The 25,678-nt window shown below is 44.8% G+C and overlaps 1 protein-coding gene across 2 annotated transcripts in view; it reads right to left on the bottom strand.

Moving 5' to 3' along the window:
- The window catches only part of grm7 (glutamate metabotropic receptor 7), a 443,553-nt gene extending 435,445 nt beyond the window's left edge, over positions 1–8,108 (bottom strand). For both annotated transcript variants that reach the window (XM_064967486.1, XM_064967487.1), the window contains exon 1: positions 6,739–8,108. In XM_064967486.1, the coding sequence (XP_064823558.1) occupies positions 6,739–7,260 (522 nt within the window). In that variant the 5' untranslated portion in view covers positions 7,261–8,108. The remainder of the gene's footprint in view (positions 1–6,738) is intronic.
- Between the last annotated feature and the right edge of the window lie 17,570 nt (positions 8,109–25,678).

The raw sequence follows: 25,678 nt of genomic DNA, 5'->3' as shown, positions 1-25,678 counted from the left end.
AATGTGTCTTCCCGAAACATGAACCGCCTACGCGCGCTTCTTAACACCTGTCTGCTTAACATGGAACACATTTCGCACCAATGTGTCTGAGGAAACACTATTCAATTGATGACCAAGATCAGCCTCCAGGCGCCCAGCCTGCCACAAGGAGTCTCTAGATCACGATGAGCCAAGTAAACCGGGACAACATGGAGATGACCGGGACAACATGGAGTTAACCGGGACAAAATGGAGTTAACCGGGACAACACGGAGTTAACCGGGACAACATGGAGTTAACCCGGACAACATGGAGTTAACACGGACAACATGGAGTTAACCCGGACAACATGGAGTTAACCCGGACAACATGGAGTTAACCCGGACAACATGGAGTTAACCGGGACAACATGGAGTTAACACGGACAACATGGAGTTAACACGGACAACATGGAGTTAACACGGACAACATGGAGTTAACACGGACAACATGGAGATAACACGGACAACATGGAGTTAACCGGGACAACATGGAGTTAACCGGGACAACATGGAGTTAACCGGGACAACATGGAGTTAACCCGGACAACATGGAGTTAACCCAGACAACATGGAGTTAACACGGACAACATGGAGTTAACCCAGACAACATGGAGTTAACCGGGACAACATGGAGTTAACCGGACCAACATGGAGTTAACCCGGACAACATGGAGTTAACACGGACAACATGGAGTTAACACGGACAACATGGAGTTAACCCAGACAACATGGAGTTAACTGGGACAACATGGAGTTAACCCAGACAACATGGAGTTAACCGGGACAACATGGAGTTAACTGGGACAACATGGAGTTAACACGGACAACATGGAGTTAACCGGAACAACATGGAGTTAACCGGAACAACATGGAGTAAACCGGGACAACATGGAGTTAACCGGAACAACATGGAGTTAACCGGGACAACATGGAGTTAACCGGGACAACATGGAGTTAACCCGGACAACATGGAGTTAACCGGGACAACATGGAGTTAACCGGGACAACATGGAGTTAACCGGGAAGACATGGAGTTAACCGGGACAACATGGAGTTAACCGGGACAACATGGAGTTAACACGGACAACATGGAGTTAACCGGGACAACATGGAGTTAACCGGGACAACATGGAGTTAACCGGGACAACATGGAGTTAACACGGACAACATGGAGTTAACCGGGACAACATGGAGTTAACCGGGACAACATGGAGTTAACCGGGACAACGTGGAGTTAACTGGGACAACATGGAGTTAACACGGACAACATGGAGTTAACCGGGACAACATGGAGTTAACCGGAACAACATGGAGTTAACCAGGACAACATGGAGTTAACCCGGACGACGCTGGCCCATTTGTGATAAAGCCTGGAATCGAACCGGGGTTTGTAGTGACGCTTCTAGTCCTCTGCGCCACTCGGCAGAACCCAGTTACAGTCATTTTTTTTGACATGAGTCAACTTACTATGAATTGGTATCATCCAAATATCAATCAATTTTATGGAAAACATGATTTTCACAGTTTGGGACCTTTAAATGTGCAGTTACTATTTGTCTAACCCCAGACAGCAAACCCCAAGCTACTAGTCTTAGTATGGTATGGTTTGTTTTCCAAAAAACACTATTCCTAATCCACAGGGATATTATAGGATACACCCACTATGCCTCATCCACAGGGATATAAACCACTATTCCACAAGACAGGGATATTACAGGATATAAACCACTATTCCACGGGACAGGGATATTCTGGAGTGTTCCATAGCATACATGTAAGGCTTTGACTAATTTAGAGAATATAAATGGGAAATAGACAAAGTTAGTTATATTTTGGGCTGGTAATAATTGACCATGATTTGTAATCCATGGGCTCTTAGCATTCTGTTGACAGAGTAGTGTGTGAGTCCCTAAGATTACCGCATTCACTATATAGTGCCTTACTTTTGACCTGACGCGGCTGTCATCTAAGACACACCCACAGAGCCTCATCTAAGACACACCCACAGAGCCTGATCTGAGACACACCCACAGAGCCTCATCTAAGACACACCCACAGAGCCTCATCTAAGACACACCCACAGAGCCTGATCTGAGACACACCCACAGAGCCTCATCTAAGACACACCCACAGAGCCTCATCTAAGACACACCCACAGAGCCTCATCTAAGACACACCCACAGAGCCTCATCTAAGACACACCCACAGAGCCTCATCTAAGACACACCCACAGAGCCTCATCTAAGACACACCCACAGAGCCTCATCTGAGACACACCCACAGAGCCTCATCTGAGACACACCCACAGAGCCTCATCTGAGACACACCCACAAAGCCTCATCTAAGACACACCCACAGAGCCTCATCTAAGACACACCCACAGAGCCTGATCTGAGACACACCCACAGAGCCTCATCTAAGACACACCCACAGAGCCTCATCTAAGAAACACCCACAGAGCCTCATCTGAGAAACACCCACAGAGCGTTATCTGAGACACACACCCAGAGAGCCTCATCTAAGACACACCCACAGAGCGTCATCTGAGACACACACCCACAGAGCCTCATCTAAGACACACCCACAGAGCCTCATCTGAGAAACACCCAGAGAGCCTCATCTGAGGCACACCCACAGAGTGTCATCTGAGACACACACCCACAGAGCCTCATCTAAGACACACCCACAGAGCCTCATCTAAGACACACCCACAGAGCCTCATCTGAGACACACACACAGAGTCTCATCTGAGACACACCCACAGAGCCTCATCTAAGACACACCCACATAGCCTCAACTAAGACACACCCACAGAGCCTCATCTGAGACACATCCACAGAGCCTCATCTGAGACAAACCCACAGAGTCTCATCTGAGACACACACCCAGAGCCTCATCTAAGACACACCCACAGAGCATCATCTAAGACACACGCACAGAGCCTCATCTAAGACACACGCACAGAGCCTCATCTAAGACACACCCACAGAGCCTCATCTAAGACACACCCACAGAGCGTCATCTGAGACACACACCCACAGAGCCTCATCTAAGACACACCCACAGAGCCTCATCTGAGAAACACCCAGAGAGCCTCATCTGAGGCACACCCACAGAGTGTCATCTGAGACACACACCCACAGAGCCTCATCTAAGACACACCCACAGAGCCTCATCTGAGACACACACACAGAGTCTCATCTGAGACACACCCACAGAGCCTCATCTAAGACACACCCACATAGCCTCAACTAAGACACACCCACAGAGCCTCATCTAAGACACACCCACAGAGCCTCATCTGAGACACACACCCACAGAGCCTCATCTGAGACACACACCCACAGAGCCTCATCTAAGACACACCCACAGAGCCTCATCTGAGACACACCCACAGAGCCTCATCTGAGAAACACCCACAGAGCCTCATCTGAGAAACACCCACAGAGCGTTATCTGAGACACACACCCAGAGAGCATCATCTAAGACACACCCACAGAGCGTCATCTGAGACACACACCCACAGAGCCTCATCTAAGACACACCCACAGAGCTTCATCTGAGAAACACCCAGAGAGCCTCAATCTGAGGCACACACCCACAGAGCCTCATCTGAGACACACCCACAGAGCCTCATCTAAGACACACCCACAGAGCCTCATCTAAGACACACCCACACAGCCTCATCTGAGACACACACCCACACAGCGTCATCTGAGATACACCCACAGAGTCTCATCTAAGACACACTCACAGAGCCTCATCTAAGACACACCCACAGAGCCTCATCTGAGACACACCCACGGAGTCTCATCTAAGACACACCCACAGAGCCTCATCTGAGACACACACCCACAGAGCCTCATCTGAGACACACCCACAGAGTCTCATCTAAGACACACCCACAGAGCCTCATCTGAGACACACACACAGAGCCTCATCTGAGACACACCCACAGAGCCTCATCTGAGACACATCCACAGCCTCATATGAGACAAACCCACAGAGTCTCATCTGAGACACACACCCAGAGCCTCATTTAAGACACACCCACAGAGCCTCATCTAAGACACACCCACAGAGCCTCATCTAAGACACACCCACAGAGCCTCATCTAAGACACACCCACAGAGCCTCATCTAAGACACACCCACAGAGCCTCATCTAAGACACACCCACAGAGCCTCATCTGAGACACACACCCACAGAGCCTCATCTGAGACACACACCCACAGAGCCTCATCTGAGACACACACCCACAGAGCCTCATCTAAGACACACCCACAGAGCCTCATCTGAGACACACCCACAGAGCCTCATCTAAGACACACCCACAGAGCCTCATCTGAGACACACCCACAGAGCCTCATCTGAGACACACACCCACAGAGCCTCATCTAAGACACACCCACAGAGCCTCATCTGAGACACACCCACAGAGCCTCATCTAAGACACACCCACAGAGCCTCATCTGAGACACACCCACAGAGCCTCATCTAAGACACACCCACATAGCCTCATCTGAGACACACCCACAGAGCCTCATCTAAGACACACCCACAGAGCCTCATTTAAGACACACCCACAGAGCCTCATCTGAGACACACCCACAGAGCCTCATCTAAGACACAACCACAGAGCCTCATCTGAGACACACCCACAGAGTCTCATCTGAGACACACCCACAGAGCCTCATCTGAGACACACCCACAGAGCCTCATCTAAGACACACCCACAGAGCCTCATCTGAGACACACCCACAGAGTCTCATCTGAGACACACCCACATAGCCTCATCTGAGACACACCCACAGTCTCATCTGAGACACACACCCAGAGCCTCATCTAAGACATACCCACAGAGCCTCATCTGAGACACACACCCACAGAGCCTCATCTAAGACACACCCACATAGCCTCATCTGAGACACACCCACAGAGTCTCATCTGAGACACACCCACAGAGCCTCATCTGAGACACACACCCACAGAGCCTCATCTGAGACACACACCCACAGAGCCTCATCTGAGACACACACCCACAGAGCCTCATCTGAGACACACACCCACAGAGCCTCATCTGAGACACACACCCACAGAGCCTCATCTGAGACACACCCACAGAGCGTTATCTGAGACACACCCACAGAGCCTCATCTGAGACACACCCACAGAGCTTCATCTGAGACACACCCACAGAGTCTAATCTGAGACACACCCACAGAGTCTAATCTGAGACACACCCACAGAGTCTAATCTGAGACACACCCACAGAGCCTCATCTGAGACACACCCACAGAGTCTCATCTGAGACACACCCACAGAGCCTCATCTGAGACACACCCACAGAGCCTCATCTGAGACACACCCACAGAGTCTCATCTGAGACACACCCACAGAGCCTCAACCGAGACACAATGCTGTAAGCACAGCGCATGGATACTAGTGGTGTAATGGGTTTGTGTTCTGGTGCAGGTTTGGACTGCCAACTGGGACATTTAAATACATTAGCTAGGTAGAGAACAGCTGTGTGGATACCTTTTCTATCAGACAAGCAATAATTAAAGTGATATTCTCTGCACATATCTCCAACCGAAACCTATGATCCATGGGGATATACTGGCAGACATCTGATCATTTCCCATTACAGTTTTAATGTCCCCATATCTATTGTAAACCCTATAGGCCTGTGTGAAATGCCCATATGGATATGCTGGCTGACAAATAATGATTTCCTGTTAAAATGTTAACAATATTTCCATGTCTGTATTCCTATGTCCAGTCCTGTGTGTGTAAATCTGGGACAAATTGTGTGCCCTAATCGATCAGAGATAACCATTGGCTGCTAATATAATAAGAAGGTGGGAAAACCCAATTGATCTGCAGTAATATGACATTTGCGGTTGCTATGACCACAACGGCGATTGGCTGCAGGTAGGCCCTGACTACAGTTGCCCTACTACTGCGGTTCAGAGTTGAATAGGCCCAGAACTCTGAAGGTAGTTATTGGCAGGGATATTGGGGGTGTATTCCGTGATGTGAATACATACTGTTGTGCCCTACTGAACAAGGCCAGAATGCGAGAGCAGTGAGCGAATTGCAGTGCGGTGGCGGCATGGAGCTGTCCTTTCAGCACCAAGCTCTATGAACGTTCCACAACGCTGTGCCCTACTACTGAACGAGGCCTGAATGCGAGAGCAGTAGAGCGGTGCGGTCGCAGTACGAAGCTGTTCTTTCAAAACCATGCACTACTGAAGCAGTGCGGTGTCGTATATAGTGATACAGGAAGTAGTCATTTCAGCACCATGCAATGCTATTGAAGTTCAACCGCTTTTACTGTAGCCGGGTATCTCGCAGTACAGATACCCATTTTAAGAACTGAGCTGAGTCTTTAAACCTGAACTTGGTGTCTCACAAGATGAAATAAAAACGTATATGCGTACTAGCATTATACAACTTTACAGGCTGTGATACACTGTAGCCTTTCAAGCACACAACGGCATCACAAATGCATCAAACACTTGGGGGATAGGACACATACCAGCATCATTGGGCTGAAATCGATTTCTAAACATTTCTATGTATCTCGGGTGTAAATTAAGGCCATTAATGGAATCTGAAATAGTTATGAGAAGATATCATTCACTCGGTGTGTTTGTGTCACTAATAACTGAATAATATAGACAGCAACTATACCGTGTTAATAAGCTTTTCTTACCTGAAACAGACGTAATATGTTCGCCACCATGATCGATACAGAACTCGCTGAAGCTCCTATCACTCCCACAACTTTTTCTGGCTTGACGAACACTGGTGGTTCACCGTTAGTACACCTCACATCCGACGTGTCTTTTTGTATGAGTGCCTGCACAAAAGTCAGAGACTTCTCCAGAGCATAGGTGTCCCTCGAACACGTATCGAGCACCCGGGCGCCTAGGGTGACATTGGGAAGAAGATCGTCATCACTGTTGATTTGGTCCAAGGCATACATCATAGCTTCGAGACGATGGATCCCGTTCTCTTTCTTGATATCCCCACACGGCTCCCCTGGGATCCCCCGGGCGTGCACAGGGAAGAGGCCGCCAAGGGTCAGGTCTCCCTCCATTCTTATGGAATGCGGTGCGTAAATTTCCTGCGATGCCGTAAGGTCAAATAGAGCTTTCATCACACATAATACTTGCCACGTAAAGTAGGGTTTCTTCAGTTCTAGAACCACACCACCATTCCTTAGCTTGGCCATGGTCTCTCTCGCTCTTTCCCCTTATGCCTCCTCCGACTTCGATTTAGAAAAAAGACCGGACGCGCCGAGGCACTTTTTTTTTTACAATACTTCAATGAAATAAAGGTGAGGCATCGTCCAAAGTAAGTTAATGTGTGCTTATTTGTAAGAAGAACATGCGCAGGTGAGAAAGGTGCGCATATTATTCCGCTATAGGCTACCGACGGGTTTGCCAATGCGTTACTCCTCCTAAATGTGCGCACGACTTCCCAATAGCAGTGTACGGTTCACACAATCGCTTGTTGCTCGGACACCCATTCCAGGTTTGAAGACAGTGGGCCGATATTCAATAAAGAACACTAACCGACTAATACTTTGTAGAGAGAAAAATGTAATGGATACTAATCATAACTCATTAAATGTATTTACACACGCATTAAATACGCACGAATACGTGATGTTGATATGCCACGGTTTAAAACGTGAATCACCACTGAACTCCCAACAGGCGCTGATGTCATAGGCTACTTTCCACAACGAATATCTAAACGCTAATAAATTGTTTTAAAACAAACTGACAACTCGGGAAATCTTCAAGATATAGAACTCCGAAAAGTTGACGTTTATTTCACAAGCAGTCCATCACAGGAGCACACATCTTGAGGCGCATGATGATAACGGAATTGCGTTCTGAACATGTTCAGCTGGTGTCTGTGACATACTCCTCTTCACGCAAACAACGAACTTCTCCGAGACTCCCGTTTGCAGCGGCTTCTCTCTGATGAAAGTAGTCTTTCTTCCTTTGTTGATCCCTGAGAAATCCCTCACATGGAAGGAGAGGATGGAGAGGAGACATACAAGTATCTCCCCCTGAGCGCTACGGAGGGAATGGCGCCTTCTCCCTCTCTCTCTCTCTCTCTCTCTCTCTCGCTCTCTCTCTCTCGCTCTCTCTCTCTCGCTCACCCTCTCTCTTTCTCTACACGGAAAAATCAAGTATGCGTTTGTAAAATTACTTAATGCCCAAAGCTGCAACACACATTTTATTTTTCAGCTTAAATCACAGGATGGGCTTTTATGTGTATCCCAGCACACTAATATATCAACTGTATGTCTATGACAACAATATCATTGTTAAAATTAATTTGTTGTAAATATTATATTAGAGAGAGGGAGGGGGCTTTGATTGCGAGAAATGGATAATACAAATCGATATCAGGAATCCCTAATGGTTACGCTTGTGTACGCAACCAGGGAAAATGATGTACCATACAGTGTTCATTGAGCGTAGGAGGTTACCTAATTCTGTTGCAGCTTTATGCAAGCTATTCCCGACCGTGCAATCATGCATGTTTGCTATATTTTGCATGCAAGCACGCACACACAGAAATACACGGAAAAAGAGAGATACGTCTCATAAACGCACGCACGCACGCACGCACGCACACTCACACACACACACACACACACACACACACACACACACACACACACACACACACACACACACACACACACACACACACACACACACACACACACACACACACACATGCTATACATAAATCACAGAATCCATTATTAGAAAATACATGTATTACCCATGCGTTGTTGTTAAGTTCTTGGTTGGATGGAAAGATGTCTTTGAAGATGTGGTTCGAGTATTATTACAACTGCTCGTAATACAATGTAGTTTCATGTATAATGGCCTTAACAAGTATGAGATATAGAGAATAATCTTGGAAATAATCTGTCCATAATCCATTGTACAAGATGGTCTTTCAAATATTATAAACGATAGAAAATAATGGACACACATAAGAGCAGTTCCACATGAACCACGTAATCCCGAGACTCCGATTTTTCACTTTATAATGTATGTCAAAAAAACAAACAATGATTTCAAAGTTAAAAAAACAAACAAACATGCAACTCCACAAACACGTACCAATTCTAACAATTTCCAAATAATGTTTTTACATTCTTGAAGTATAAATCAGATGCATAGTTTGATAACATAATGAGGGTTTGTACTTTTTGGTTGCATCATTCTGTTACCATCCTTAGCAGCTGCACTGTCCTTCAAGTACATGTGTTCTGGTAAAATGTTCAACAGAAAGTCATCGTTGTGGATAGAGGTGTATGGTTTGTAACATTGCAATCATTGGTTGTTGTTAGGCATACATTTTAAAAGATTCTCTGCATCAATATGATACTGTGGGATTGCCAGACATTACAGTAAATGTCAGTATGCCTGACACTACAGTAAACATAACTCTGCCTGACACTACAGTAAACATAACTCTGCCTGACACTACAGTAAACATCACTCTGCCTGACACTACAGTATGTGGCACTCTGCCTGACACTACAGTAAACATCACTCTGCCCAACACTACAGTAAACATCACTCTGCCCAACACTACAGTAAACATCACTCTGCCTGACACTACAGTATGTGGCACTCTGCCTGACACTACAGTAAACATCACTCTGCCCAACACTACAGTAAACATCACTCTGCCTGACACTACAGTATGTGGCACTCTGCCTGACACTACAGTAAACATCACTCTGCCAGAGACTACAGTATGTGACACTCTGCCTGACACTACAGTAAACATCACTCTGCCCCACACTACAGTAAACATCACTCTGCCTGACACTACAGTATGTGGCACTCTGCCTGACACTACAGTAAACATCACTCTGCCAGAGACTACAGTATGTGACACTCTGCCTGACACTACAGTAAACATCACTCTGCCTGACACTACAGTAAACATCACTCTGCCTGACACTACAGTATGTGGCACTCTGCCTGACACTACAGTAAACATCACTCTGCCTGACACTACAGTATGTGACACTCTGCCTGACACTACAGTAAACATCACTCTGCCCCACACTACAGTAAACATCACTCTGCCTGACACTACAGTATGTGGCACTCTGCCTGACACTACAGTAAACATCACTCTGCCAGAGACTACAGTATGTGACACTCTGCCTGTCAATACAGTAAACATCACTATGCCTGACACTACAGTAAACATCACTCTGCTCAACACTACAGTAAACATCACGCTGCCTGACACTACAGTAAACATCACTCTGCCTGAGACTACAGTAAACATCACGCTGCCTGACACTACAGTAAACATCACTCTGCCCAACACTACTGTAAACATCACTCTGCCTGACACGACTGTAAACATCACTCTGCCTGACACTACAGTATGTGGCACTCTGCCTGACACTACAGTAAACATCACTCTGCCAGAGACTACAGTATGTGACACTCTGCCTGTCAATACAGTAAACATCACTATGCCTGACACTACAGTAAACATCACTCTGCTCAACACTACAGTAAACATCACTCTGCCTGACACTACAGTAAACATCACTCTGCCTGACACTACAGTAAACATCACTCTGCCCAACAGTACAGTAAACATCACTCTGCCCAACAGTACAGTAAACATCACTCTGCCCAACAGTACAGTAAACATAATTCTGCTCAACACTACAGTAAACATCACGCTGCCTGACACTACAGTAAACATCACTCTGCCTGAGACTACAGTAAACATCACGCTGCCTGACACTACAGTAAACATCACTCTGCCCAACACTACTGTAAACATCACTCTGCCTGACACGACTGTAAACATCACTCTGCCCCACACTACAGTAAACATCACTCTGCCAAACACTACTGTAAACATCACTCTGCCTGACACTACAGTAAACATCACTCTGCCCAACACTACTGTAAACATCACTCTGCCTGACACTACAGTAAACATCACTCTGCCCAACACTACAGTAAACATCACTCTGCCCAACACTACAGTAAACATCACTCTGCCTGACACTACAGTAAACATCACTCTGCCTGACACTACAGTAAACATCACTCTGCCCAACACTACAGTAAACATCCCTATGCCAAACACTACAGTAAACATCACTCTGCCTGACACTACAGTAAATATCACTCTGCCTGACACTACAGTAAACATCACTCTGCCCAACACTACAGTAAACATCACTCTGCCCAACACTACAGTAAACATCACTCTGCCTGACACTACAGTAAACATCACTCTGCCTGACACTACAGTAAACATCACTCTGCCTGACACTACAGTAAACATCACTCTGCCTGACACTACAGTAAACATCACTCTGCCCAACACTACAGTAAACATCACTCTGCCTGACACTACAGTAAACATCACTCTGCCTGACACTACAGTAAACATCACTCTGCCTGACACTACAGTAAACATCACTCTGCCTGACACTACAGTAAACATCACTCTGCCTGACACTACAGTAAACATCACTCTGCCTGACACTACAGTAAACATCACTCTGCCTGACACTACAGTAAACATCACTCTGCCTGACACTACAGTAAACATCACTCTGCCTGACACTTCAGTAAACATCACTCTGCTCACCACTACTGTAAACATCACTCTGCCTGACACTACAGTAAACATCACTCTGCTCACCACTACAGTAAACATCACTCTGATAAAACACTACAGTAAACATCACACCTCCCGACACTACAGTAAACATCACTCTGCTCACCACTACAGTAAACATCACTCTGCTCAACACTACAGTAAACATCACACCTCCCGACACTACAGTAAACATCACTCTGCCTGACACTACAGTAAACATCCCTCTGCCCAAAAACTACAGTAAACATAATTCTGCTCAACATTACAGTAAACATCACAAATCCCAACACTACAGTAAACATCACTCTGCCAGACACTACAGTAAACATCACTCTGCCTGACACTTCAGTAAACATCACTCTGCTCACCACTACTGTAAACATCACTCTGCCTGACACTACAGTAAACATCACTCTGCTCACCACTACAGTAAACATCACTCTGATAAAACACTACAGTAAACATCACACCTCCCGACACTACAGTAAACATCACTCTGCTCACCACTACAGTAAACATCACTCTGCTCAACACTACAGTAAACATCACACCTCCCGACACTACAGTAAACATCACTCTGCCTGACACTACAGTAAACATCCCTCTGCCCAAAAACTACAGTAAACATAATTCTGCTCAACACTACAGTAAACATCACAAATCCCAACACTACAGTAAACATCACTCTGCCAGACACTACAGTAAACATCACTCTCCCCAACACTACTGTAAACATCAATCTGCCTGACACTACAGTAAACATCACTCTGCCAGACACTACAGTAAACATCACTCTGCCTGACACCACAGTAAACATCACTCTGCCTGACACCACAGTAAAAATCACTCTGCCCGACACTACAGTAAACATCACTCTGCTCAAAACTACAGTAAACATCACACCTCCCGACACTACAGTAAACATCACTCTGCCTGACACAACAGTAAACATCACTCTGCCTGACACTACAGTAAACATCACTCTGCCTGACACTACAGTAAACATCACGCTGCCTGACACGACTGTAAACGTCACTCTGCCTGACACTACAGTAAACATCAATCTGCCTGACACTACAGTAAACATCACTCTGCCCGACACTACAGTAAACATCACTCTGCCTAACACCACAGTAAACATCACTCTGCCTGACACCACAGTAAAAATTACTCTGCCAGACACTACAGTAAACATCACTCTGCTCAACACTACAGTAAACATCACACCTCCAAACACTACAGTAAACATCACTCTGCCTGACACTACAGTAAACATCACTCTGCTCACCACTACAGTAAACATCACTCTGATAAAACACTACAGTAAACATCACACCTCCCGACACTACAGTAAACATCACTCTGCTCACCACTACAGTAAACATCACTCTGCTCAACACTACAGTAAACATCACACCTCCCGACACTACAGTAAACATCACTCTGCCTGACACTACAGTAAACATCCCTCTGCCCAAAAACTACAGTAAACATAATTCTGCTCAACACTACAGTAAACATCACAAATCCCAACACTACAGTAAAAATCACTCTGCCCAACACTACAGTAAACATCACTCTGCCAGACACTACAGTAAACATCACTCTCCCCAACACTACTGTAAACATCAATCTGCCTGACACTACAGTAAACATCACTCTGCCTGACACTACAGTAAACATTACTCTGCCTGACACTTCAGTAAACATCGATCTGCCTGACACTACAGTAAACATCACTCTGCCTGACACTACAGTAAACATTTCTCTGCCCGACACTACAGTAAACATCACTCTGCTCACCACTACAGTAAACATCACTCTGCTCAACACTACAGTAAACATCACACCTCCCGACACTACAGTAAACATCACTCTGCCTGACACTACAGTAAACATCCCTCTGCCCAAAAACTACAGTAAACATAATTCTGCTCAACACTACAGTAAACATCACACCTCCCAACACTACAGTAAACATCACTCTGTCTGACACTACTGTAAACATCACTCTGCCAAACACTACAGTAAGCATCACTCTGCCAAACACTACTGTAAACATCACTCTGCCCAACACTACTGTAAACATCACTCTGCCGGACACTACAGTAAACATCACTCTGCTCAACACTACAGTAAACATCACACCTCCAAACACTACAGTAAACATCACTCTGCCTGACACTACAGTAAATATCACTCTGCTCACCACTACAGTAAACATCACTCTGATAAAACACTACAGTAAACATCACACCTCCCGACACTACAGTAAACATCACTCTGCTCACCACTACAGTAAACATCACTCTGCTCAACACTACAGTAAACATCACACCTCCCGACACTACAGTAAACATCACTCTGCCTGACACTACAGTAAACATCCCTCTGCCCAAAAACTACAGTAAACATAATTCTGCTCAACACTACAGTAAACATCACAAATCCCAACACTACAGTAAACATCACTCTGCCCAACACTACAGTAAACATCACTCTGCCAGACACTACAGTAAACATCACTCTCCCCAACACTACTGTAAACATCAATCTGCCCAAAAACTACAGTAAACATAATTCTGCTCAACACTACAGTAAACATCACAAATCCCAACACTACAGTAAAAATCACTCTGCCCAACACTACAGTAAACATCACTCTGCCAGACACTACAGTAAACATCACTCTCCCCAACACTACTGTAAACATCAATCTGCCTGACACTACAGCAAACATCACTCTGCCTGACACTACAGTAAACATCACTCTGCCTGACACTTCAGTAAACATCACTCTGCTCACCACTACTGTAAACATCAATCTGCCTGACACTACAGTAAACATCACTCTGCCTGACACTACAGTAAACATCACTCTGCCTGACACTTCAGTAAACATCACTCTGCTCACCACTACTGTAAACATCACTCTGCCTAACACTATAGTAAACATCACTCTGCTCACCACTACAGTAAACATCACTCTGATAAAACACTACAGTAAACATCACACCTCCCGACACTACAGTAAACATCACTCTGCTCACCACTACAGTAAACATCACTCTGCTCAACACTACAGTAAACATCACACCTCCCGACACTACAGTAAACATCACTCTGCCTGACACTACAGTAAACATCCCTCTGCCCAAAAACTACAGTAAACATAATTCTGCTCAACACTACAGTAAACATCACAAATCCCAACACTACAGTAAACATCACTCTGCCAGACACTACAGTAAACATCACTCTCCCCAACACTACTGTAAACATCAATCTGCCTGACACTACAGTAAACATCACTCTGCCAGACACTACAGTAAACATCACTCTGCCTGACACCACAGTAAACATCACTCTGCCTGACACCACAGTAAAAATCACTCTGCCCGACACTACAGTAAACATCACTCTGCTCAAAACTACAGTAAACATCACACCTCCCGACACTACAGTAAACATCACTCTGCCTGACACAACAGTAAACATCACTCTGCCTGACACTACAGTAAACATCACTCTGCCTGACACTACAGTAAACATCACGCTGCCTGACACGACTGTAAACGTCACTCTGCCTGACACTACAGTAAACATCAATCTGCCTGACACTACAGTAAACATCACTCTGCCCGACACTACAGTAAACATCACTCTGCCTAACACCACAGTAAACATCACTCTGCCTGACACCACAGTAAAAATTACTCTGCCAGACACTACAGTAAACATCACTCTGCTCAACACTACAGTAAACATCACACCTCCAAACACTACAGTAAACATCACTCTGCCTGACACTACAGTAAACATCACTCTGCTCACCACTACAGTAAACATCACTCTGATAAAACACTACAGTAAACATCACACCTCCCGACACTACAGTAAACATCACTCTGCTCACCACTACAGTAAACATCACTCTGCTCAACACTACAGTAAACATCACACCTCCCGACACTACAGTAAACATCACTCTGCCTGACACTACAGTAAACATCCCTCTGCCCAAAAACTACAGTAAACATAATTCTGCTCAACACTACAGTAAACATCACAAATCCCAACACTACAGTAAAAATCACTCTGCCCAACACTACAGTAAACATCACTCTGCCAGACACTACAGTAAACATCACTCTCCCCAACACTACTGTAAACATCAATCTGCCTGACACTACAGTAAACATCACTCTGCCTGACACTACAGTAAACATTACTCTGCCTGACACTTCAGTAAACATCGATCTGCCTGACACTACAGTAAACATCACTCTGCCTGACACTACAGTAAACATTTCTCTGCCCGACACTACAGTAAACATCACTCTGCTCACCACTACAGTAAACATCACTCTGCTCAACACTACAGTAAACATCACACCTCCCGACACTACAGTAAACATCACTCTGCCTGACACTACAGTAAACATCCCTCTGCCCAAAAACTACAGTAAACATAATTCTGCTCAACACTACAGTAAACATCACACCTCCCAACACTACAGTAAACATCACTCTGTCTGACACTACTGTAAACATCACTCTGCCAAACACTACAGTAAGCATCACTCTGCCAAACACTACTGTAAACATCACTCTGCCCAACACTACTGTAAACATCACTCTGCCGGACACTACAGTAAACATCACTCTGCTCAACACTACAGTAAACATCACACCTCCAAACACTACAGTAAACATCACTCTGCCTGACACTACAGTAAATATCACTCTGCTCACCACTACAGTAAACATCACTCTGATAAAACACTACAGTAAACATCACACCTCCCGACACTACAGTAAACATCACTCTGCTCACCACTACAGTAAACATCACTCTGCTCAACACTACAGTAAACATCACACCTCCCGACACTACAGTAAACATCACTCTGCCTGACACTACAGTAAACATCCCTCTGCCCAAAAACTACAGTAAACATAATTCTGCTCAACACTACAGTAAACATCACAAATCCCAACACTACAGTAAACATCACTCTGCCCAACACTACAGTAAACATCACTCTGCCAGACACTACAGTAAACATCACTCTCCCCAACACTACTGTAAACATCAATCTGCCCAAAAACTACAGTAAACATAATTCTGCTCAACACTACAGTAAACATCACAAATCCCAACACTACAGTAAAAATCACTCTGCCCAACACTACAGTAAACATCACTCTGCCAGACACTACAGTAAACATCACTCTCCCCAACACTACTGTAAACATCAATCTGCCTGACACTACAGCAAACATCACTCTGCCTGACACTACAGTAAACATTACTCTGCCTGACACTTCAGTAAACATCGATCTGCCTGACACTACAGTAAACATCACTCTGCCTGACACTACAGTAAACATTTCTCTGCCCGTCACTACAGTAAACATCACTCTGCCCGACACTACAGTAAACATCACTCTGCCTGACACCACAGTAAACATCACTCTGCCTGACACCACAGTAAAAATCACTCTGCCTGACACTACAGTAAACATCACTCTGCTCACCACTACAGTAAACATCACTCTGCTCAACACTACAGTAAACATCACACCTCCCGACACTACAGTAAACATCACTCTGCCTGACACTACAGTAAACATCCCTCTGCCCAAAAACTACAGTAAACATAATTCTGCTCAACACTACAGTAAACATCACACCTCCCAACACTACAGTAAACATCACTCTGTCTGACACTACTGTAAACATCACTCTGCCAAACACTACAGTAAGCATCACTCTGCCAAACACAACTGTAAACATCACTCTGCCCAACACTACTGTAAACATCACTCTGCCAAACACTACTGTAAACATCAATCTGCCTGACACTACAGTAAACATCACTCTGCCCGACACTACAGTAAACATCACTCTGCCGGACACTACAGTAAACATCACTCTGCCTGACACCACAGTAAACATCACTCTGCCTGACACCACAGTAAAAATTACTCTGCCAGACACTACAGTAAACATCACTCTGCTCAACACTACAGTAAACATCACACCTCCAAACACTACAGTAAACATCACTCTGCCTGACACTACAGTAAACATCACTCTGCTCACCACTACAGTAAACATCACTCTGATAAAACACTACAGTAAACATCACACCTCCCGACACTACAGTAAACATCACTCTGCTCACCACTACAGTAAACATCACTCTGCTCAACACTACAGTAAACATCACACCTCCCGACACTACAGTAAACATCACTCTGCCTGACACTACAGTAAACATCCCTCTGCCCAAAAACTACAGTAAACATAATTCTGCTCAACACTACAGTAAACATCACAAATCCCAACACTACAGTAAACATCACTCTGCCCAACACTACAGTAAACATTACTCTGCCTGACACTTCAGTAAACATCGATCTGCCTGACACTACAGTAAACATCACTCTGCCTGACACTACAGTAAACATTTCTCTGCCCGTCACTACAGTAAACATCACTCTGCCCGACACTACAGTAAACATCACTCTGCCAGACACTACAGTAAACATCACTCTGCCTGACACCACAGTAAACATCACTCTGCCTGACACCACAGTAAAAATCACTCTGCCCGACACTACAGTAAACATCACTCTGCTCAACACTACAGTAAATATCACACCTCCCGACACTACAGTAAACATCACTCTGCCTGACACAACAGTAAACATCACTCTGCCTGACACTACAGTAAACATCACTCTGCCTGACACTACAGTAAACATCACGCTGCCTGACACGACTGTAAATGTCACTCTGCCTGACACTACAGTAAACATCAATCTGCCTGACACTACAGTAAACATCACTCTGCCCGACACTACAGTAAACATCACTCTGCCGGACACTACAGTAAACATCAGTCTCCCCAACACTACTGTAAACATCAATCTGCCTGACACTACAGTAAACATCACTCTGCCTGACACTACAGTAAACATTACTCTGCCTGACACTTCAGTAAACATCGATCTGCCTGACACTACAGTAAACATCACTCTGCCTGACACTACAGTAAACATCAATCTGCCTGACACTACAGTAAACATCACTCTGCCCGACACTACAGTAAACATCACTCTGCCGGACACTACAGTAAACATCACTCTGCCTGACACCACAGTAAACATCACTCTGCCTGACACCACAGTAAAAATTACTCTGCCAGACACTACAGTAAACATCACTCTGCTCAACACTACAGTAAACATCACACCTCCAAACACTACAGTAAACATCACTCTGCCTGACACTACAGTAAACATCACTCTGCTCACCACTACAGTAAACATCACTCTGATAAAACACTACAGTAAACATCACACCTCCCGACACTACAGTAAACATCACTCTGCTCACCACTACAGTAAACATCACTCTGCTCAACACTACAGTAAACATCACACCTCCCGACACAACAGTAAACATCACTCTGCCTGACACTACAGTAAACATCACTCTGCCTGACACTACAGTAAACATCACGCTGCCTGACACGACTGTAAATGTCACTCTGCCTGACACTACAGTAAACATCAATCTGCCTGACACTACAGTAAACATCACTCTGCCCGACACTACAGTAAACATCACTCTGCCGGACACTACAGTAAACATCACTCTGCCTGACACCACAGTAAACATCACTCTGCCTGACACCACAGTAAAAATTACTCTGCCAGACACTACAGTAAACATCACTCTGCTCAACACTACAGTAAACATCACACCTCCAAACACTACAGTAAACATCACTCTGCCTGACACTACAGTAAACATCACTCTGCTCACCACTACAGTAAACATCACTCTGATAAAACACTACAGTAAACATCACACCTCCCGACACTACAGTAAACATCACTCTGCTCACCACTACAGTAAACATCACTCTGCTCAACACTACAGTAAACATCACACCTCCCGACACTACAGTAAACATCACTCTGCCTGACACTACAGTAAACATCCCTCTGCCCAAAAACTACAGTAAACATAATTCTGCTCAACACTACAGTAAACATCACAAATCCCAACACTACAGTAAAAATCACTCTGCCCAACACTACAGTAAACATCACTCTGCCAGGGCCTACAGTAAACATCACTCTCCCCAACACTACTGTAAACATCAATCTGCCTGACACTACAATAAACATTACTCTGCCTGACACTTCAGTAAACATCGATCTGCCTGACACTACAGTAAACATTTCTCTGCCCGTCACTACAGTAAACATCACTCTGCCCGACACTACAGTAAACATCACTCTGCCAGACACTACAGTAAACATCACTCTGCCTGACACCACAGTAAACATCACTCTGCCTGACACCACAGTAAACATCACTCTGCCAGACACTACAGTAAACATCACTCTGCCTGACACCACAGTAAACATCACTCTGCCTGACACCACAGTAAAAATCACTCTGCCCGACACTACAGTAAACATCACTCTGCTCAACACTACAGTAAACATCACACCTCCCGACACTACAGTAAACATCACGCTGCCTGACACGACTGTAAACGTCACTCTGCCTGACACTACAGTAAACATCACTCTGTCTGACACTACAGTAAACATCACGCTGTCTGACACTACAGTAAACATCACGCTGTCTGACACTACAATAAACATCACTCTGTCTGACACTACAGTAAACATCACTCTGCCAGACACTACAATAAACATCACTCTGCCCAACACTACAGTAAACATCACTCTGCCTGACACTACAATAAACATCACTCTGCCCAACACTACTGTAAACATCAAAATGCTCACCACCAAATTAAACATCACTCTGCTCAACACTACAGTAAACATCACACCTCCCGACACTACAGTAAACATCACTCTGCCTGACACTACAGTAAACATCACTCTGCCTGACACTACAGTAAACATCACTCTGCCTGACACCACAGTAAAAATCACTCTGCCCGACACTACAGTAAACATCACTCTGCTCACCACTACAGTAAACATCACTCTGCTCAACACTACAGTAAACATCACACCTCCCGACACTACAGTAAACATCACTCTGCCTGACACTACAGTAAACATCCCTCTGCCCAAAAACTACAGTAAACATAATTCTGCTCAACACTACAGTAAACATCACACCTCCCAACACTACAGTAAACATCACTCTGTCTGACACTACTGTAAACATCACTCTGCCAAACACTACAGTAAGCATCACTCTGCCAAACACTACTGTAAACATCACTCTGCCCAACACTACTGTAAACATCACTCTGCCAAACACTACTGTAAACATCAATCTGCCTGACACTACAGTAAACATCACTCTGCCCGACACTACAGTAAACATCACTCTGCCGGACACTACAGTAAACATCACTCTGCCTGACACCACAGTAAACATCACTCTGCCTGACACCACAGTAAATATTACTCTGCCCGACACTACAGTAAACATCACTCTGCTCAACACTACAGTAAACATCACACCTCCCGACACTACAGTAAACATCACTCTGCCTGACACTACAGTAAACATCCCTCTGCCCAACACTACAGTAAACATAATTCTGCTCAACACTACAGTAAACATCACTCTGCCTGACACTACAGTAAACATCACTCTGCCTGACACCACAGTAAAAATCACTCTGCCCGATACTACAGTAAACATCACTCTGCTCAACACTACAGTAAACATCACACCTCCAAACACTACAGTAAACATCACTCTGCCTGACACCACAGTAAAAATCACTCTGCCCGACACTACAGTAAACATCACTCTGCTCACCACTACAGTAAACATCACACCTCCCGACACTACAGTAAACATCACTCTGCCTGACACTACAGTAAACATCCCTCTGCCCAACACTACAGTAAACATAATTCTGCTCAACACTACAGTAAACATCACTCTGCCTGACACTACAGTAAACATCACTCTGCCTGACACCACAGTAAAAATCACTCTGCCCGACACTACAGTAAACATCACTCTGCTCAACACTACAGTAAACATCACACCTCCAAACACTACAGTAAACATCACTCTGCCTGACACCACAGTAAAAATCACTCTGCCCGACACTACAGTAAACATCACTCTGCTCACCACTACAGTAAACATCACACCTCCCGACACTACAGTAAACATCACTCTGCCTGACACTACAGTAAACATCCCTCTGCCCAACACTACAGTAAACATAATTCTGCTCAACACTACAGTAAACATCACACTGCCTAACACTACAGTAAACATCACTCTGCCTGACACTACAGTAAACATCACGCTGCCTGACACTACAGTAAACATCCCTCTGCCCAACACTACAGTAAACATAATTCTGCTCAACACTATAGTAAACATCACTCTGCCTGACACTACAGTAAACATCACTCTGCCTGACACTACAGTAAACATCACTCTGCCTGACACTACAGTAAACATCACTCTGCCTGACACTACAGTAAACATCACTCTGCTCACCACTACAGTAAACATCACACCTCCCGACACTACAGTAAACATCACTCTGCCTGACACTACAGTAAACATCCCTCTGCCCAACACTACAGTAAACATAATTCTGCTCAACACTACAGTAAACATCACTCTGCTTGACACTACAGTAAACATCACTCTGCCTGACACTACAGTAAACATCACGCTGCCTGACACTACAGTAAATATCACGCTGCCTGACACTACAGTAAACATCACTCTGCCTGAAACTACAGTAAATATCACGCTGCCTGACACTACAGTAAACATCACTCTGCCTGACACTACAGTAAACATCACTCTGCCTGACACTACAGTAAACATCACACCTCCCGACACTACAGTAAACATCACTCTGCCTGACACTACAGTAAACATCCCTCTGCCCAAAAACTACAGTAAACATAATTCTGCTCAACACTACAGTAAACATCACACCTCCCAACACTACAGTAAACATCACTCTGCCCAACACTACAGTAAACATCACTCTGCCAGACACTACAGTAAACATCACTCTCCCCAACACTACTGTAAACATCAATCTGCCTGACACTACAGTAAACATCACTCTGCTCAACACTACAGTAAACATCACACCTCCAAACACTACAGTAAACATCACTCTGCCTGACACCACAGTAAAAATCACTCTGCCCGACACTACAGTAAACATCACTCTGCTCACCACTACAGTAAACATCACACCTCCCGACACTACAGTAAACATCACTCTGCCTGACACTACAGTAAACATCCCTCTGCCCAACACTACAGTAAACATAATTCTGCTCAACACTACAGTAAACATCACTCTGCCTGACACTACAGTAAACATCACTCTGCCTGACACCACAGTAAAAATCACTCTGCCCGACACTACAGTAAACATCACTCTGCTCAACACTACAGTAAACATCACACCTCCAAACACTACAGTAAACATCACTCTGCCTGACACCACAGTAAAAATCACTCTGCCCGACACTACAGTAAACATCACTCTGCTCACCACTACAGTAAAAATCACACCTCCCGACACTACAGTAAACATCACTCTGCCTGACACTACAGTAAACATCCCTCTGCCCAACACTACAGTAAACATAATTCTGCTCAACACTACAGTAAACATCACACTGCCTAACACTACAGTAAACATCACTCTGCCTGACACCACAGTAAAAATCACTCTGCCCGACACTACAGTAAACATCACTCTGCTCACCACTACAGTAAACATCACACCTCCCGACACTACAGTAAACATCACTCTGCCTGACACTACAGTAAACATCCCTCTGCCCAACACTACAGTAAACATAATTCTGCTCAACACTACAGTAAACATCACTCTGCCTGACACTACAGTAAACATCACTCTGCCTGACACCACAGTAAAAATCACTCTGCCCGACACTACAGTAAACATCACTCTGCTCAACACTACAGTAAACATCACACCTCCAAACACTACAGTAAACATCACTCTGCCTGACACCACAGTAAAAATCACTCTGCCCGACACTACAGTAAACATCACTCTGCTCACCACTACAGTAAACATCACACCTCCCGACACTACAGTAAACATCACTCTGCCTGACACTACAGTAAACATCCCTCTGCCCAACACTACAGTAAACATAATTCTGCTCAACACTACAGTAAACATCACACTGCCTAACACTACAGTAAACATCACTCTGCCTGACACTACAGTAAACATCACGCTGCCTGACACTACAGTAAACATCCCTCTGCCCAACACTACAGTAAACATAATTCTGCTCAACACTATAGTAAACATCACTCTGCCTGACACTACAGTAAACATCACTCTGCCTGACACTACAGTAAACATCACTCTGCCTGACACTACAGTAAACATCACTCTGCCTGACACTACAGTAAACATCACTCTGCTCACCACTACAGTAAACATCACACCTCCCGACACTACAGTAAACATCACTCTGCCTGACACTACAGTAAACATCCCTCTGCCCAACACTACAGTAAACATAATTCTGCTCAACACTACAGTAAACATCACTCTGCTTGACACTACAGTAAACATCACTCTGCCTGACACTACAGTAAACATCACGCTGCCTGACACTACAGTAAATATCACGCTGCCTGACACTACAGTAAACATCACTCTGCCTGAAACTACAGTAAATATCACGCTGCCTGACACTACAGTAAACATCACTCTGCCTGACACTACAGTAAACATCACTCTGCCTGACACTACAGTAAACATCACACCTCCCGACACTACAGTAAACATCACTCTGCCTGACACTACAGTAAACATCCCTCTGCCCAAAAACTACAGTAAACATAATTCTGCTCAACACTACAGTAAACATCACACCTCCCAACACTACAGTAAACATCACTCTGCCCAACACTACAGTAAACATCACTCTGCCAGACACTACAGTAAACATCACTCTCCCCAACACTACTGTAAACATCAATCTGCCTGACACTACAGTAAACATCACTCTGCCTGACACTACAGTAAACATTACTCTGCCTGACACTTCAGTAAACATCGATCTGCCTGACACTACAGTAAACATCACTCTGCCTGACACTACAGTAAACATTACTCTGACCGACACTACAGTAAACATCACTCTGCCAGACACTACAGTAAACATCACTCTGCCTGACACCACAGTAAACATCACTCTGCCTGACACCACAGTAAAAATCACTCTGCCCGATACTACAGTAAACATCACTCTGCTCAACACTACAGTAAACATCACACCTCCCGACACTACAGTAAACATCACTCTGCCTGACACAACAGTAAACATCACTCTGCCTGACACTACAGTAAACATCACTCTGCCTGACACTACAGTAAACATCACGCTGTCTGACACTACAGTAAACACCACTCTGTCTGACACTACAGTAAACATCACTCTGCCAGACACTACAATAAACATCACTCTGCCCAACACTACAGTATACATCACTCTGCCTGACACTACAATAAACATCACTCTGCCCAACACTACTGTAAACATCAAATTGCTCACCACTACAGTAAACATCATTCTGCTCAACACTACAGTAAACATCACACCTCCCGACACTACAGTAAACATCACTCTGCCTGACACTACAGTAAACATAACTCTGCCTGACACCACAGTAAAAATCACTCTGCCCGACACTACAGTAAACATCACTCTGCTCACCACTACAGTAAACATCACTCTGCTCAACACTACAGTAAACATCACACCTCCCGACACTACAGTAAACATCACTCTACCTGACACTACAGTAAACATCCCTCTGCCCAAAAACTACAGTAAACATAATTCTGCTCAACACTACAGTAAACATCACACCTCCCAACACTACAGTA

This window comes from Oncorhynchus masou, chromosome 6 (assembly GCF_036934945.1).
Source record: "Oncorhynchus masou masou isolate Uvic2021 chromosome 6, UVic_Omas_1.1, whole genome shotgun sequence".
NCBI lineage: Eukaryota > Metazoa > Chordata > Actinopteri > Salmoniformes > Salmonidae > Oncorhynchus > Oncorhynchus masou.
The sequence above is the reverse complement of the archived record's forward strand: the minus strand, read 5'-3'. Positions and strand labels throughout refer to the sequence as shown.